This window comes from Heptranchias perlo, chromosome 33 (genome assembly GCF_035084215.1).
Source record: "Heptranchias perlo isolate sHepPer1 chromosome 33, sHepPer1.hap1, whole genome shotgun sequence".
In the NCBI taxonomy this organism is placed as follows: domain Eukaryota; kingdom Metazoa; phylum Chordata; class Chondrichthyes; order Hexanchiformes; family Hexanchidae; genus Heptranchias; species Heptranchias perlo.
In genome coordinates, this window is record NC_090357.1 from 19,484,912 (window position 1) to 19,501,494 (window position 16,583).

General features: G+C 41.0%; 1 protein-coding gene across 5 annotated transcripts in view; it reads right to left on the reverse strand.

Annotated features, from left to right (window-relative positions):
* Positions 1-16,583, reverse strand: part of opcml (opioid binding protein/cell adhesion molecule-like) — an 859,132-nt gene that overhangs the window by 14,197 nt on the left and 828,352 nt on the right. For 3 of the 5 annotated variants that reach the window (XM_067971042.1, XM_067971040.1, XM_067971038.1), the window contains one exon: positions 6,858-6,893. The exons of the other annotated variants lie outside the window; for them this stretch is intronic. In XM_067971042.1, coding sequence (XP_067827143.1) covers positions 6,858-6,893 — 36 coding nt within the window. The remainder of the gene's footprint in view (positions 1-6,857; positions 6,894-16,583) is intronic. 5 annotated transcript variants of the gene reach the window in all.

Here is a 16,583-nt window from a genome sequence, read left to right on the forward strand (position 1 = left end):
TGCATCTGTGTTTTGCATGTGCGATGTCTGATCGCTGTTCAGTTTCCTTGCAGAGAGCAGACTTATTTTCAGCAAATAGCAGGTACCAGCTACCTTTAAGAGCCAGCCTGCCTTTAAGAGATTGGAGCTCCCCTTGCTGGTGAAAAGTGCAAATTGCATTGAATCCTCGTGTCAAAACTGATTTGGAACGCTGCTTGAAGTGACTCCTCAGGCCTCCCGAAAGTCTCGTCCTGCCTGCACAGGGGCCACTGGGCGTGGGGGTAATAGCGGATCGCGCTACCCCCGCCCAATAATAGGTCCTATCCAATTTTTTTCCCCCTGTCTTTTTAATAACTGCAATTAGCTGCAGTCCAACTGGAAAATGTGTTTCTATAAGCCAGAGCTCATTAAAATAGTGCAGAAGGAATAAAAGACCACATTCTTTGGAGTGTCAAACAGCAAAGGTTTTAGGAACAGAACGATGATTTCAACTGTTCATTACATATTAGTTCAGTATATGTGACAGGGGTTACAAAGAAGATGTAAAGGTGAAAGGGAATGGACAGAAATGCCTTTAAAATGTGTAGTTTTTTAAAATCATGTCAAGTGACTCACATTTTCTAAATATTATTGCATTTTCTGAAATTATGGTTGCAAACCTGATAAACTGGTTGAGGAGACTTTGAAGAACATGAAGAAGAATGTACTTAAACTGACAGTAGAATAGTCTGGGAAGCACTATGCTGTGACTGTTCTTCACATGATATCCCTGGATTATTTCCTCTTATTTATAGTGCTCTTTAACAAAGCAATCTGCCATCTGCTGAAGTCAAGTAAGGGAATGTTTAATCTGCGCTGTCAACGTCAATACTTGCAGGTTCTTATTTATTTGCTACATAATGAAATCAGCAATGCTACATTTTCACAAATGTTTTTATTTTCAGTGTTGTCCATCAGGCTGGTGTAGTGCAGCCTGGGTCACTAAGTGTTTTTAATTTTGTTTAGCCTTTATCTGCCTGTATTTTTTCACCACAGTAATGTATCTGAATAATTGGAGACTGTATAACTATCACTGAGTGGGCATCTATAACTGGTGTAACTATGATCATGTAAATGAATTACAATTCTGTATTTCAACTGTGTACTCCCCACCTACACAATTATACAGCAATTTCACATCTAAATGGAACTTGAGTCTTAGGCCTGATTACAGGTTGTCAGCCATTTCCTTTCATCTTTTAGCAATACAGAATTTCACTTTAAATCCTTTCTCACAGGGAAAATTCATGAACTTGTATAATTTCCAATCCATCTTTGATTTTTTTTTAAAGACGGGTGGGGAGAAAGGAAGGGTTAACAAGACTGGGCATTATATTCACTGTGTAGAACAGTGATTCAGGAATTCAGGGACCAATTCATTTTAACAAACTCTGCCATGGCAACAGTTCTTAAAGAGACAGGGCGCCTTTCAATACAGTTATTTTCCACTCTAGTGCAGTGCTTGTTGTAGGCTAACTACAATTTTTTTTAAATCAAAAAAATGAAGTACACGGTAAGTCTCTTTTAATTACACTGCAATTGTTTCTGTTATGTTAGCTAAGCAATACCAATCTGAATTAGGTAATTTTTAATGCCATGTAAATATTTATAAGAGAGTTGAAGTAAGCAATCACATGTCTTGTAATACCACATTTGTGAAATTTAACATATTAGCACTGAATTTGATATCCTGTGGAGTTATGAAAAGGCAGTACTGTCTCTTTTTGGTAAACAAAAACACAGCAGAACCCCAATAGCTTTCATCACAAAAAGTAATCCTGAAGGTCAACAGTTATAAGATAAACAAACCTGGGTTCATAGGTCAGGATTTAATATTTTTTTTCTCCTCCTAATTAACCATTAGTGTAAGCTAAATTATACTCCATCCAAGAGTAATATGGAATACAATTATTCTTTAACGGTTGGAAGGTTTTGCCCTTGCAAATTATCCTTTTTAGGGACTAGGGAATGGAATGGAATAACAAAGGGATATAATGATTATATGATTACTTACATGATGAAAATGAAAGAAGATAAAAAGCAGAATGCGCCCAGGCCCCATGAGATTGAAAGGACAGACAGAAATGGAACAAAATAATAGGTTAGTTGAACAGCAACAAACACACCACCTGGGGTACTACTTTCTGCACTGACAGGGTATCATTACCATGAATTGCAATCAAATACTTTTGCCACTATGAATAGCCTGTGATATAGCTGAGTGCACTGAAGTAGCTTGACTGTATGATTCCATTTTTTGTTCTAAATCAAATGATTTTCCGTATTGACCAAAATCCGGCTTGCATGGTGGCATGAGATAGCACAATGTTGCACCAACATACAACGCCATGTAACTGCGTTCCTGGTTTCAGCCACAAAATTATGGCAAATCATGTCTCCCAGTAAGGGAAGATATTAAATGCAAGTAAAATCATGCCATTCGAGTGCATTTCCCAGCAACTGGTGCTATATTGGCTTTACCAAAGACTTAAAAATGGGTCATCTCTTTGCCCCAATAAAGGTATGGTACATAGTGAAGGTAAACCAAACAAAAAGTGCAATATTAGTGTATGAAAGCTTAATGCATTCATGTGAAAATGTTTTGTCTGCTGTTTATTATGTTAAATGGCTTACTGCCTCTGTTAAAATATCAGATAAGGGAATTCGATGTGAACACTAAGTGTTCTTTTGTTTATATTATAGAGTTCTATTTCACCCCAAATAAAACTAGCCCAATCAATAGAGCTATTGTATCTGTTTCCACAAAAGGAACACTTGGTTAATTGCTAACTTGCACGTTTTTCTCACAATGAAATTGGGGGAAAATTGAAGTCTGAATCAAGAAAAGCAAATCTTTTGCTAGGACCAATCACACCAGTCCTAGAAATGTTCCAGCAAAATTCAGCACAGTATATTTTTCTCAATAACATTAAATATAAAAATATCTCTCACTCAATAGGGTGGGAAAGTAACTAGGGCTTTGGTCAATGATGTGTTGGAGCCTGTTGCTAAAGGCTGCATGAGGGTGGCCAGGTCTGCTTCATTCAGTCTTTCTTTCTCTGGTTAGTTTGCTGCCTGATAGCTTCCTGATCTTGGCTGTGCTATCACATGGGGTAGTTTGTGTCAACAAATGGAGTAACAATATAATGTGCCACGAAGCTGACACTTTTAAGAAAAAAGTGTCCATCAGAAATTAGAACTTCGTGTTTAACAAAGCCACAACATCCTAACTAGGATCCTGAAAAGAACAGCAGGTCTTTGTCGGATTGCCCTGAATGATCTTTCTCCGTAACATTTGAAGCTTTGACTGAATATCTTTGGAATGGTGATGTAAAAACTCGAATAGTGATCTAAAATGTGAAAAATAATCACCTCCGCCATAGCAGTAAACAATGATTTTTGACAGATAAGTCAATGAATATGTTAATCTATGTAGCACTGTCCAATTTGACAGTAATTGTTTTATTAGTATAACTACTGTCGTAGATTTTTCAATTCCACTGTACCCCTTGCAAATACGGAAGGACTGGGAGATAATGAAGATTTTTGACATTATTATTATTTAACACAGGATTAATTTAAAAGTCTCCCCCCCCCCCCGCCATTTTGTTGAGAAATATTTCAGTAAAGCTATAAATACAAATTTATAATTAGCTGATAAATGTTAGGTAATGAAATATAACATGATTAATGTGTGATAAGTAACAGTTAAGCAAGATATTCCAGTGGGTTGCATTCATAAGAACATAAGAAATAGGAGCAGGAGTAGGCCACATGGCATTTTGAGCCTGCTCTGCCATTCAGTAAGATCATGTCTGATCTTCAACCTCAACTCCACTTTCCCGCCTGATCCCCATATCCCTTGGTTCCCTTAGAGTCCAAAAATCTATTGATCTCATTCTTGAATATACTCAATGACTAAGTATCCACAGCACTCTGGGGCAGAGAATTCCAAAGATTCACAACCCTCTGAATGAAGAAATTCCTCCTCATCTCAGTCCTAAATGGCCAACCCCTTGTCCTGAGTCTATGCCTCCTAGTTCTAGACTCCCCAGCCAGAGAAAACAGCCTCTCTGCATCTACCCTGTCAAGCCCTCTAAAATCTCATATGTTTCAATGAGATCACCTCTCCTTCTTCTGAATTCCAGAAAACATAGGCCCATTCTACTCAATCTCTACTCATCATTCCAACCCTCTCATCCCAGGAATCAATCTAATGAACCTTTGTTGCACCGTCTCTAAAGCAAGTATATCCTTCCTTAGGTAAGGAGACCAAAACTGTACACGGTACTCCAGGTGTGGTCTCACCAAAGACCTGTAGCAAGACCTCCTTACTCTTGTACTCCAACTCCCTTGCAATAAAGGCTAAACTACCATTTACCTTCCTAATTGCTTGCTGCACCTGCATGTTAACTTTCTGTGTTTCGTGTACAAGGCACCCAAATCTCTCTGAACACCAACATTTAATACTTTCTCATCATTTGAAAAAAATTCTGTTTTTCTATTCTTCCTACCAAAGTGAATATCGTCACATTTCCCCACATTATACTCCATCTGCCACCTTCTTTCCCACTCATTTAACCTATCTATATCCCTTTGGTTGTGAACTATATGTGGACTCTTTGTGTCCTCCTCACAGCTTACTTTCCCACATATCTTTGTATTGTCAGCAAACTTGGATATATTACACTCGGTCCCTTCATCTATGTCATTAATATAGATTGTAAATAGCTGAGGCCCAAGCACTGATCCTTGCGGCACCCCACTAGTTACAGCCTGCCAACCTGAAAATGACCCATTTATTCCTACACTCTGTTTTCTGTCCATTATCCAATCCTCTATCCATGCTAATATGATACACCCAACCCCATGTGCCCTTATCTTGTGTAGCAACCTTTTGTGGGCACCTTATCGAATTCCTTTTGAAAATTTAACAGCTTTGATTAAATTAATCAAACAGCCTGGAGCACTCCCTGTCATGGATCATATTTGAAAAATGACCACTTGTGAGAGGTGCTAAAGGGCGATGAGTGCTAATGGAACTATAGACATGATGGCTGGTCATATATTTTAGGGGGTTGTTCTAAGTGTTGTCTTGCATTCCTGGAAAGGATACAAGAAAAAGCTCGTTATCTGACAGCTAATGGTTCTCTCTCTATGTGACAATCTTTCTGGTCTCTCTGTAGACGCACATATTTTCATATCATTGCATTTTCCTCTCTTGTTCCTTCTAAACTCCAAGTATGTTGTCCTACATGCTCTTCCTCCTCACTGTGTTGAAATCAAGACTCATCACATTCTCTCATATTCTACTGAATTCCTTATCAGGATCTCAAAACTGTGACCTCTTTACCCCTCTAGTCTTCCCTTGCTCGTGCTACTTACAGGCTTTAAAACCCAAGGTTAGTGTCACCCAACCCATGTTATATTGGTCTCATTTTCTCTCCTACTCTTTTCAACTTTAGTGGTGTCCTGCATGATGGGACCTCAGTCCTTCATCTAGGTCCCTCAATTAAAAGATAAAAACACATATAGTTCACAACCAACAGAAGAGAATGGGAGACAATCAGAAATTTAAAGAAATAAGACTTTTTCTTTGTGACAGTGCTCAGCTGCACCACAGGATGTGTAATACTTTGTGCATCAGCCTGAGGAGCTCATGTCAGTAAGCCTTTTAGTGGGTGGGATGGGATTGCATTTAAATGAAAGGCTGGCTGTTGGTGCTGGGAATCTTATGCTTCTCTGATAGGCAAAGTGGCCCATCCTTGATCAGATTTTTGATGGTACGACTGTACTTTGCTGTGAAAAATGATTTCACACAGAGTATTCTTCCCTAAATGAAAGGAGTCTATGAATGTGCCAAGCCACTTTAAAAACAGTAACAAAACATTAAACTTCTAAACTATCAGATGTGTTTGTACTTTGGTCCCATAAAAGGACAGAAATTGCACTTTTTTATGCTGGATCCACATGAATCTATTTAACAGAGGCAGAATAATTCTACATGTAATACACTGTCCTCACTCGCAAACACTTGCACCAACACTGGTAGTGTCACTGTGGAACATGATGACCCTTGAACTGCATAGAGATAGCATGCCAAGGAAAGCAAAGATGAATATAGGATGTAATGGACAAATATTCTGGAGTTGTGCTTGATGAATTTTGAGGACTAGCAAAAGATTTGCAGAACCATTCCTCAGAAATGACTGAAGTCCCAATTTACCCTAAACCATTCCATAATAAACAGGATTTAAAGAAAAAAATAAGTTGATAGGTCTAAAAGTAAGGCTGGGTGAACAAAATTAACCTTAAAGCAGTTGATGATAAACCATTCTATTGTGATGGCCTCCCTTTCCCTGTTTAATGAGTTTCCTCTCAGACTATTGAAATCACACAATATTTAACTGATACCAGTGGTGGGCAGGCATATAGAGTTTAGCTAACTTGTGCAGCAGTGTTTGGCAAAGGATAAAAAGTAAGAAAATAATTTATTGATGTTTCACATATAATTGATTTGAGATATCAATTCCGAATTTTGCAGACATAAGATCAGTTGTACAACAGGTGATTCTGGCCTCAGTACACAGCCATTGTCCAGAAGGATACTTTTTTTTAAAAAAAGACCATTATTCCACTCCTCTTGTTGCAATTAGTAAGAAATTATTCTCAAGGAGCTGATAGTTGTTGTTGATTCTTTGCTTCCGGACAACACTTTAAAAAATAATAATTTCTGACTGAATAAAACTCCTGGCAGTGCTGAAAGAGGTCCCCTCCCTCATGCATTAGAGAAAAGATAAGGAGATGCAGCCACAGAAATGACAGTGCTCCGTACTGACCTTGAATCTGGGTCGAGCTCGTAGGCTCACTTACTTCTATAACCGGAGAAAATGGTGAAGGTGGGGGGGGGGGTGGGTGGGTGGGGAGGAGGAGGGAAGGAAAAGAAATGCAAAAAAATACAGTTTACATATCCTTACAGTCATGGCACTGAGCAGTAAAGTGAAGCTAGTGACAACACACATGCAATAAAATGAACCTGAAACATAATGAAGGTTACAGTTTGTTCATGGTGGTGCATTGTGGGATTGAACTGGGAATAAGTCCGTCATTGTTCTAAATGACAACAAGGAGTTCAACACCATTAATTCAGCAATTATCACCATATCATGCATATGACACCATTTCACTGACAAACAGCTCTCCCTTGTTAGTAGCACTGGACACACAATTAAATGAGATCCTGCCCAGACTACCTCACTAATAGTACTTTGATAAGAGGATTGGGGCACCGATAAGAGCATTATTCAAGGGAAGACCTGCGACCTGCTGTTCTCCCTGTTTTTTTCTTGCAATGCGCCACTGGTTTTGATGTACAACCATTGGTTGCCAGTGGGGACAGAAGTTTGTGCTGCCTTTGGCTGCAGCTCATAGCACCCATGAAAAATTGTGCCTGAGGTGTTGTCAGTGCTGCGGAGTTTGCACTGCTTAATGGTCAGTGCCAGTGGCAGTACCACAGGGATGCTGCTGATGGCAAACTGCAAGGTAAAAAAACTTCATTAGTGCACAGAAGTGGTTCTTACTCCACTTGTTTTCTATGAAATGGAGGGAGGGACAGGGAGGGAGAAAGTGATAGGAATCTGCAAACAATTCCTGCAGCACCTCAATCAGAGAGCCTCCTCGAAAGTAGCAAAAATTATAGAATTATCCTGTGCACCATCATAAGTATCTAAGCAAAGCCAGCATTATAAGGAGTAACATGGATGTTTCCACATCGAGGACTCTCCGCTCGTTAATTTTAAAAGTCAAGTTATCTGGAAACATTTTTAAAGATTGCGGTGAGGAATAGATGTCAAAACCTTCCATCCCAAGCCTAACGCAACATTCTCAGGACCTAAAGCATTAATAGTCAATAAGCAAACAGGTTTATTCCGCAGCCACAGTTTTCTGTATTGTTCTTGCAGCTTCTGTACAAATATTCTGTAGCGTACCACAAAACTCTCTGGGTCATCGACCTGAAACATTATTAACTCTGTTTCTTTCTCCACAGATGCTGCCTGACTTGCTGAGTATTACCAGCATCTTCTGTTTTTATTTCAGATTTCCAGCATCTGCAGTATTTTGCTTTTAATACACTCAGATTATTACCAAGTAAACTGCTTTGTAAAATCTCACATCAAGTTAAAGCTTGTAATATATTAAATTTATCGATGCTCTGTAGGGTTTATATTACATTTTATTACGAGGTCAGTGGGGACCCTGTGCCAGATTGCAGCCATGTTGGTTTTCCAGCAAATTCTGATTTTCCATTATTCTGTTCTTGTCTGTTTTAGTGCCATGATGTTACCAGACTCCCTTCAGGCTTGATAGGTGGGCAAGAACTCTGTTGTCCAGCTTTTTGCATGGGCACAGCCTCAGGTTATTAGCTTATACCTTCCTTCCCCACCCTCTCACTGTGGGGAGGTGTCTGGCCTCCAATCCATGCCATCACATGACAGACTCACTGTGCAGGGGAAGCATGGCCACACACCCAGGTCCAAACCAGCCAGGGCCCAGTGCACTGAAACGCTGTCACATTATATTACTGTACCACCCTTCTCCTTGTATTGAATATATACACCCTCCATTGCCGTATCCCATGCCACACAGCATTGGCTGGGTGAGATGAGGGTACAAGGGTTTGGACTAAACTCTGACTTCCCCTCCCTCTCTTTTTTCCCTAAAGGGAAGGATTGCCTGTCTAGTTACCCTCCACCCCTGCCTAGGTAGCCTGAGTCGGAGGACTCACCATATGCGCATGAGGCTCGAACCTCATGCGCATTGGTATACAGTATGTCATACCGCAAGACCACCTTCTCGAATGTTGTTTCTCTTTCTTTTTAAAATATCACAGATCAATAGCACAGAAATCAGTGCAAAAGGAAACATATCTTTAAAAGGAAAATGAAGAATGGCAATCATTTCAAACACTTCTCTCCAGTGATTACAGCCAGAGCACATTTGTTTTTTAAAGTTGTATTTTGCCTGTGTTATCAAGCAGCAGCTTACACAGCTTAAAGGAAACTTTCATGAACATGATTCAAGGCGAGAATGGTTTGCTCAAGAAATTGCACTTCCTGGACTCAGCGGCGAGACACAAAAAATAACACTGTGAGGGACAGTCACTGGTTGCAGCAATGCGGGTTCAGCCTGAAGACAAATGGAGCCTATTCAGAAGATAAGGATATGTCCGATGGCCTAAAATTTGGATTGCGCCTGAATCGGGGCACGATCCCAGTGCTGTATGTGTCTAAAGAAGCCGGTGGCAGGACCTTGGCAAATTGGTCCGCCGTCTTCATTTATCACCAGTGAGCTGCAGGTACCAGTCGTGGTCCCAGAGGCAGCTTGCTGGTCCCGAGCGGTACCTGGGTCGTCTGGCATCCGAGGTCACAACGAGAGTCCTGGAGTGGGGTGGGGAGCCTTTAGGAGGGGGGCAAGCGGTGGCCAGCAATAGACCGCAAATTTAACGTGGAACCGGGAGGAGCAGGAGTTCCACAGCACACCTGCCAGCCACAATCACCCCCCACCCTTACCTGTGGGCCGCTGCTGGCAAGGCAAACGGCCTGAAATTCACGTGCTGAAATGGACGGGCTGCCTGTGGAGGTATGACAGTGATCGGCAGCTCACCTGCATTATTGAAATGCGGTCCAAGGCCCAATTTCGGGCCTCCCGGTTGGGGCATGTGCTGCTTATGCAACGCCGACTTTGGGGCCAGACAGATTTCTACCCTTCAATGTTTGAGACATTTACTCACTGCCATGTAGTAAAATTTCACTCAAAGTCATGTTTTTCCCTCACTAGGATAATACCACTTGATGAGGTTTCCATTTAAAAAGGACTATTCTTTATAAAAAAGGTTTGGTCATTGTTTTTTCTCTTTGAGGAATGAGAAATGCCAGAAGATCCCTGTATCATTTCATCACACTATTGTTAGATCTAAACAACACAACATGTTCTAATGCGATTTGTGTTCGGAAACAAATGAAAGGTTTACGATCACTTTTTCATGACGATATTACCCGTCAAAATTTCAGATGTCAGATGTACAATGAAATGCAATTCAACATTACATTTACTGTATGTCACAATCATTAATTCACATGCTTGACTTGCACTGGTTTCGAAGAATCCCTTGATAAATTCTTTCAGTATGCTGCAAATAACAATTTTGGTTAGTATTATTCTTCAGGGTGCCCCAGTAGTTCAAGCTTTCAGCAGTTCGCATTCCCAACCAGAAGGTTGCTAGTGTGCGTAACAGGCCGTTTGATATTCAAACTCACTTACCTTGGCAGGTTAATCTGGGACATTAAACAGAGAACTAGGAAACAGCAAGGTGTTACATTGGGAGTGGGGGTTAAGAGAGAGATGGGAGGAGGCACTTCTGTTTACCAAATTTCATAGCAATAATAATTGTAGCTGCGGATGTACAGTACAGATCACCTTGCCCTCAAGACTGAGAAAGTTGAACAGGGAACCATATGCATGGAGGGGATGAAAATCTATGAAATGTCCAAAGTGCACCAAAGTTCCATGCCACAAAGTGTGACAAAGCAGTTTTGTGACCACAGTGCCCCAAGTTCTTGATCTTAGCTATGATATGAGTAACAGGCATGTTGAGACTGAGGCGCTATCCCACATGGGAGAAGGAAACATCTCTAGTTGAGTCAAACCAGGTCACTCACACACATCTCACAGCTACTATATGCAACAAAAAAACAGGCTGGGGCCTGGGAGCAGGTTGACTGTCCATCCTCTCAGTCAGGGAATGATGCCATGGGAGGAAGAGTACCTAAAGTGGGGAAATAGCTTTTAAAATAAGATGAAAGGTTCCCCCAAGGATTCAGTAAGCTTATCCTACCTGTAGCTAAGCCACACAACCAGGAAGAAAATCATAGAGTCATGGAAAGTTTATGGCACAGAAGGAGGCCATTCGGCCCATCGTGTCCACGCCGGCCAAAAAATGAGCCACCTAGCCAAATCCCACTTTCCAGCACTTGATCTGTAGCCTTGTAGGTCACGGCACTTCAGTTGCACATCCAGATACTTTATAAATGAGTTGAGGGTTTCTGCCTCTACCACCCTCTCAGGCAGTGAATTCCAGACCCTTACCACCCTCTGGGTGAAAAATATTTTCCTTAGGTCCCCTCTAATCCTTCTACCAATCACTTTAAATCTATGCCCCCAGGTTATTGACCTCTCTGCTAAGGGAAATAGGTCCTTCCTATCCACTTTATCTAGGCCCCTCATAATTTTGTACACCTCAATTAAATCACTCCTCAGCCTCCTCTGTTCCAAAGAGAACAACCCCAGCCTATCCAATCTTTCCTCATAGCTAAAATTCTCCAGTCCTGGCAACATCCTCGTAAATCTCCTCTGTACCTTCTCTCGTGCAATTACATCCTTCCTGTAATGTGGTGACGAGAACTGTACACAGTACTCAAGCTGTGGCCTAACCAGTGTTTTATCCAGTTCCAGCATAACCTCCCTGCTCTTATAGTCTATGCCTCGGCTAATAAAGGAAAGTATTCCATATGCCTTCTTAACCATCTTATCTACCTGTCCAGCTACCTTCAGGGATCTGTGGATATGCACTCCAAGGTCTCTCACTTCCTCTACACCTTTCAATATCCTCCCATTTATTGTGTACTCCCCCGCCTTCTTTGCCCTCCCCAAATGCATTACCTCACACTTCTCTGGATTGATTCCATTTGCCACTTTTCTGCCCACCGGACCAGTCCATTGATATCTTCCTGCAGTCTACAGCTTTGCTCCTCACTGTCAACCACATGGCTAATTTTTGTACCATCTGCAAGCAAAATTCTTAAGCATGCCCCCTACATTTAAGTCCAAATCATTAATATACATCACTAAAAGCAAGGGACCCCAATGGAAACAGCCTTCCAGTTACAAAAAAACCTGTCAACCATTGCACTTTGCTTCCTGCCACTGAGCCAATTTTGGATCCAACTTGCCACTCTCCCTTGGATCCCGTGGGCTTGTACTTTTTTGACCAGTCTGCCATGTGGGACCTTGTCAAAAGCCTTGCTAAAATCCATGTAGACGACATCAAATTCACGACCCTCATCGACCCTCTTTGTTATCTCTTCAAAAAGTTCAATCAAGTTAGTCAGACATGACCTTCCCTTAACAAATCCATGCTGACGGTCCTTGATTACTCCGTGCCTTTCTAAGTGACGGTTTATCCTGCCCCTCAGAATTGATTCCAATAATTTGCCCACCACTGAGGTTAGACTTACTGACTATAATTACTCGATCTATCCCTTGCTCCCTTTTTAAACAATGGAACAACGTTAGCAGTCCTGCAATCCTCCAGCACATGCCTGTATCCAGTGAGGATTGGAAAATGATGGTCAGAGCCTCCACTGGGAGCTAGGTCCCAGGTTCGATCAATTCCCAGTCTGTGCTGAGGTCGTTAATTTCAGCCAGTGAAACAAGAGGAGCACCACAATTGACCTCAATGTCCTGGATTAGGGAGAGCAAAATCAGCAAAGGTTCCTGTTTCTGACAACTGTGCAGTGATCCCTGTTGCAATGTGTGTGTGTGTGTGTGGACATCAGGTGGCAAGAAAATTGGGCTCAGCTGAAATAGCCTCTGCAATCACATAACTTGCTGGCACTCACCATCAAGGCTCACATTTCAGTGATGGTCATTTGGCCGAGGTACCGTACCCCAGCAAGAGGCAACATCTTCAGGAGGAGAGAAATTTGGCAGAAAAAATTGGAACAAAAACGGTTAAAGAAAATACCTTTGTTAATTTTTTGGGGGTTGGTGGGGCAGAGGGAGAAGGGTGCTTGCCCAACAATGAAATGAAAACTATAGCAGATGATGTCCCCATCTGATGTTTGAAATCTCTGCTTTCTTCCTGACAAGCACCACAGCTCTGCAGAGACGTGGAGATTCAAAGAGATTAATGTGATGGACTATTTTGGCCTGCACAATTTCTTGCAATGGAGGCAAAAGATTTTGGAGGAGAGGAGGCATCACGAGAGCCAGAAACAGAATCAGTTTAAGAGGGATGCTGAAAACCTGACAGCAAAAATTAAAGACAAAACGCAGAACGAGGGAACAAAACGGTAAGTTCACTGACTCTGTGCCCTCAGTGTGCAGCCATGCTTGAAGGGAGGGTGGGTCAGTGAATCATTGCTACATTGCTGTCGCCCCTTCTCCGACCTGTGCTCCCTTAGAGCGCAGCTGCCTACTGGGGAAGTAGAATCGATGAATTAACCCAGTTACGTATGTAGGAAAATATTTTTAAAGCAGGCGTTTGCTAGGGATGGAGGAGAGTACGTGTAACGAATAAGCTTAATACTTTAATGATAATTATGGGCGGTCATAAATAAAGGTAATTTGTTTTGTTTAACTTTCCACGTTCGTAAGGTGAAATAAGTGATCTTGGAAGAAAACAGATGGTAGAGGGAAGGATTTGTCCTCCTTGGGAGGTGAGCAATTAAAGTAACAGATTCTGAGAACCTAAAGTGTTACCAGAAGCATCAGCCAACACACTGACAATACTTGCTGAGCACAGCATCTACTATGACCTTTTCAACAGACCTATTTCTAAGGAATGATAGACAGATAAAACTCTACAATAAAGATGTATTGGGAACCTGCTACCATGTCAAATATCGCCGAGCCAGGAAACCTTGCCTGTTTAGGTTTAAAACATGCCAATCTGATTTTGCTAAGCAGTTTCATGGATATATTCAGCAAAAACACTACATTTTAATTGATCGCCAATATTACTGTTGACAGGTAACAACATTAATTCTGCACATACTGAGCCCTGGTTTCTCTCTGCTTCTGATCACCACATGACATCGAAGCAAGATTTTGTTCCAAATGTAGATAAAGCCCACGGTACATCTCATCACTTTTGCCACCCACGAAGAACATGAGGCTGTTTCCACCACTCTCACTGCTGCATCCACTGTTAAAATATTAGATTTAATCACAGATGTTCTTAATGTCTGTTTCCCTGCTCTCAGTCACCAGGTTTTCACCTGCTACAGCTGCAGACTCCATTTTTGCATGAACTGCACACAGAAACTAAATAATTTAAAATGAAATAATCACAGAAATGAATGCGTTTGCTTTCCAACTTTTCTTTTCAGATTTTAACTGCTTTGCTAACAGAAGGTCGTGCTGTTTTGTTTACCGTGTGACTTTGAGCAGTGTGAGCTAGTAGTACTAAGTTATACCGTCAGCTCTGCATCACTGTGTACTCAGGCAAAGTGCAATTCTGTCAACTGGACTTAATATTAAAATGTAAAGGTTGATCCAGTGGACTATTTTGGACCTTATGTCCAAAGTTTAAAAAAAATGGTTTCACACTGGTTGCAGGTATATTGTAGTAGTGTGAAGTCCAAATACTGTGAAATCAGCATAACGACTGGTCAGTAATTCTGATAAAACCAGTCATTTGATGTCTGAAAGTCCACTGTGCTAATAAATTGATATGAAGTGCAAATTAACTCATTCTGTGTGAGATGGGATTAAATAGCTACTGTATTTTCCAGCAACACTGTCACACCTAGCAACATTCTGTCCAGCGATTTCCCTGCTAATCCAATTAAGATTAAAGAAAAAGAACATAAGATCTTGGTGATTTCTATGAAAAACACAAGTAAAAACAAAATTATTGAATGACTGGAGCATGTAATTCATGTATTGATAATAACCCAACCTTCATTATTATTACACCAATCTAGGCATTAATGCTTTTGATAATCAGAACATTGAACTAGAAATTGCACAGAGTGGCGAACACATGTCGCTCATCACTGGTAAGTAATTAACTCACCTACAAACTTTTCGCGCTTTTCTGGGCATCAATTTGCTTTAATTGGGAGCTGCAAGAAGGGCAGCGGTCGTTCCTGGGCTTCTCTGAGCAGTGACAGGAGGAAAGGGTCGCTCTGTCCCCTCCACCAATCAGCTTGAAGCAAGCCACGCTGTGAGAACCAGGAAGTAATTGCTCATTGACAAACCGTGCCAGCTAAGAACCAGGAAGTGCCAGGTTAGATTAGTAAATGTACTATAACATCTGATAGAGAAAGTGAAACAAAGAGAGGGTAAGAGTAAAAGACTGAGATAAAAGAGACAGAAAGAGAAAGTTAAAAAAATAAAAAATGTTAATTTTTTTTAAATGTCCAAAAACTATTAAAATCAGGAGGAATGAGATTCCACATTTGAAAATTCTGACACCCACCCCTCAGACTTTTTAAGTCAACTCTGACAGCTAAAAAGCTCCTTCCGGCTGAATCCTCATAGCCCTGTAATTTTTTTCCCTTCAAGTATTTATCCAATTCCCTTTTGAAAGTTACTATTGAATCTCCTTTCACCACCCTTTCAGGCAGTGCATTCCAGATCATTATAACTCGCAGCGTAAAAAAATGTTACCTCACCTTAAACCTGTGTCCTTTGGCTATCGACCCTTCTGCTACTGGAAACAGTTTCTCCTTATTTACTCTGGCAAAACTGTTCATGATTTTGAACACCTCTATCAAATCTCCCCTTAACCTTCTCTGTTCTAAGGAGAAAAACCCCAGCTTCTCCAGAAGTCCCTCATCCCTGGTACCATTCTAGTCAATCTCTTCAGCACCCTCTCTAAGACCTTGACATCTTTCCTAAAGTGTGGTGCCCAGAATTGAACACAATACTCCAGTTGCGGCCTAACCAGTATTTTATAAAGGTTTAGCATAACTTCCTTGCTTTTGTACTCTATGCCCAAATGTGTTTTTTTTTAAAAAACAGCCTTCTCAACTTGTCCTGCCACCTTCAAAGATTTGTGTACATACACCCCCAGGGTCTCTCTGGTCCTGCGCTCCCTTTAAAATTGTATCATTTAGTTTATAGTGCTTCTCCTCATTCTTCTTACCAAAATGTATCACTTCACACTTCTCTGCATTAAATTTCATCTGCCATGTATCTGCCCATTTCACCAGTCTGTCTATATCCTCCTGAAGTCTGTTACTATCCTCCACATTGTTTACTACATTTCTGAGTTTCGTGTCATCTGCAAACTTTGAAATTATACCCTCTATGCCCAAGTCCAGATCATTAACATATATCAAAAAGAGCAGTGGTCCTAATACTGACCCCTTGGGAACACCACTGTATACTTCCCTCCAGTCTGAAAAACAGCTGTTCACCACTGTTCTCCACTTTCTGTCCCTTAGCCAATTTTGTATCCATGGTGCCATTGTTCCTTTAATCCCATGGGCTTTAATTTTGCTAACAAGTCTATTATGTGGTACTTCGTCAAACGCCTTTTGAAAATCCATATACATTAACCACACTACCTTCATCAACCCTCTCCGTTACTTCATCAAAGAACTCAATCAAGTTAGTCAAACACGACATTCCTTTAACAAATCTGTGCTGACTTTCATTTATTAGCCTATACTTTTCCAAGTGCCAATTTATTTTGTCCCAGATTATCATGTCTCAAAGTTTCCGTGGAGCTTTCAGTTAACCAATTAATCAGGAAGAGCAAGTTCCAGATTTCCACA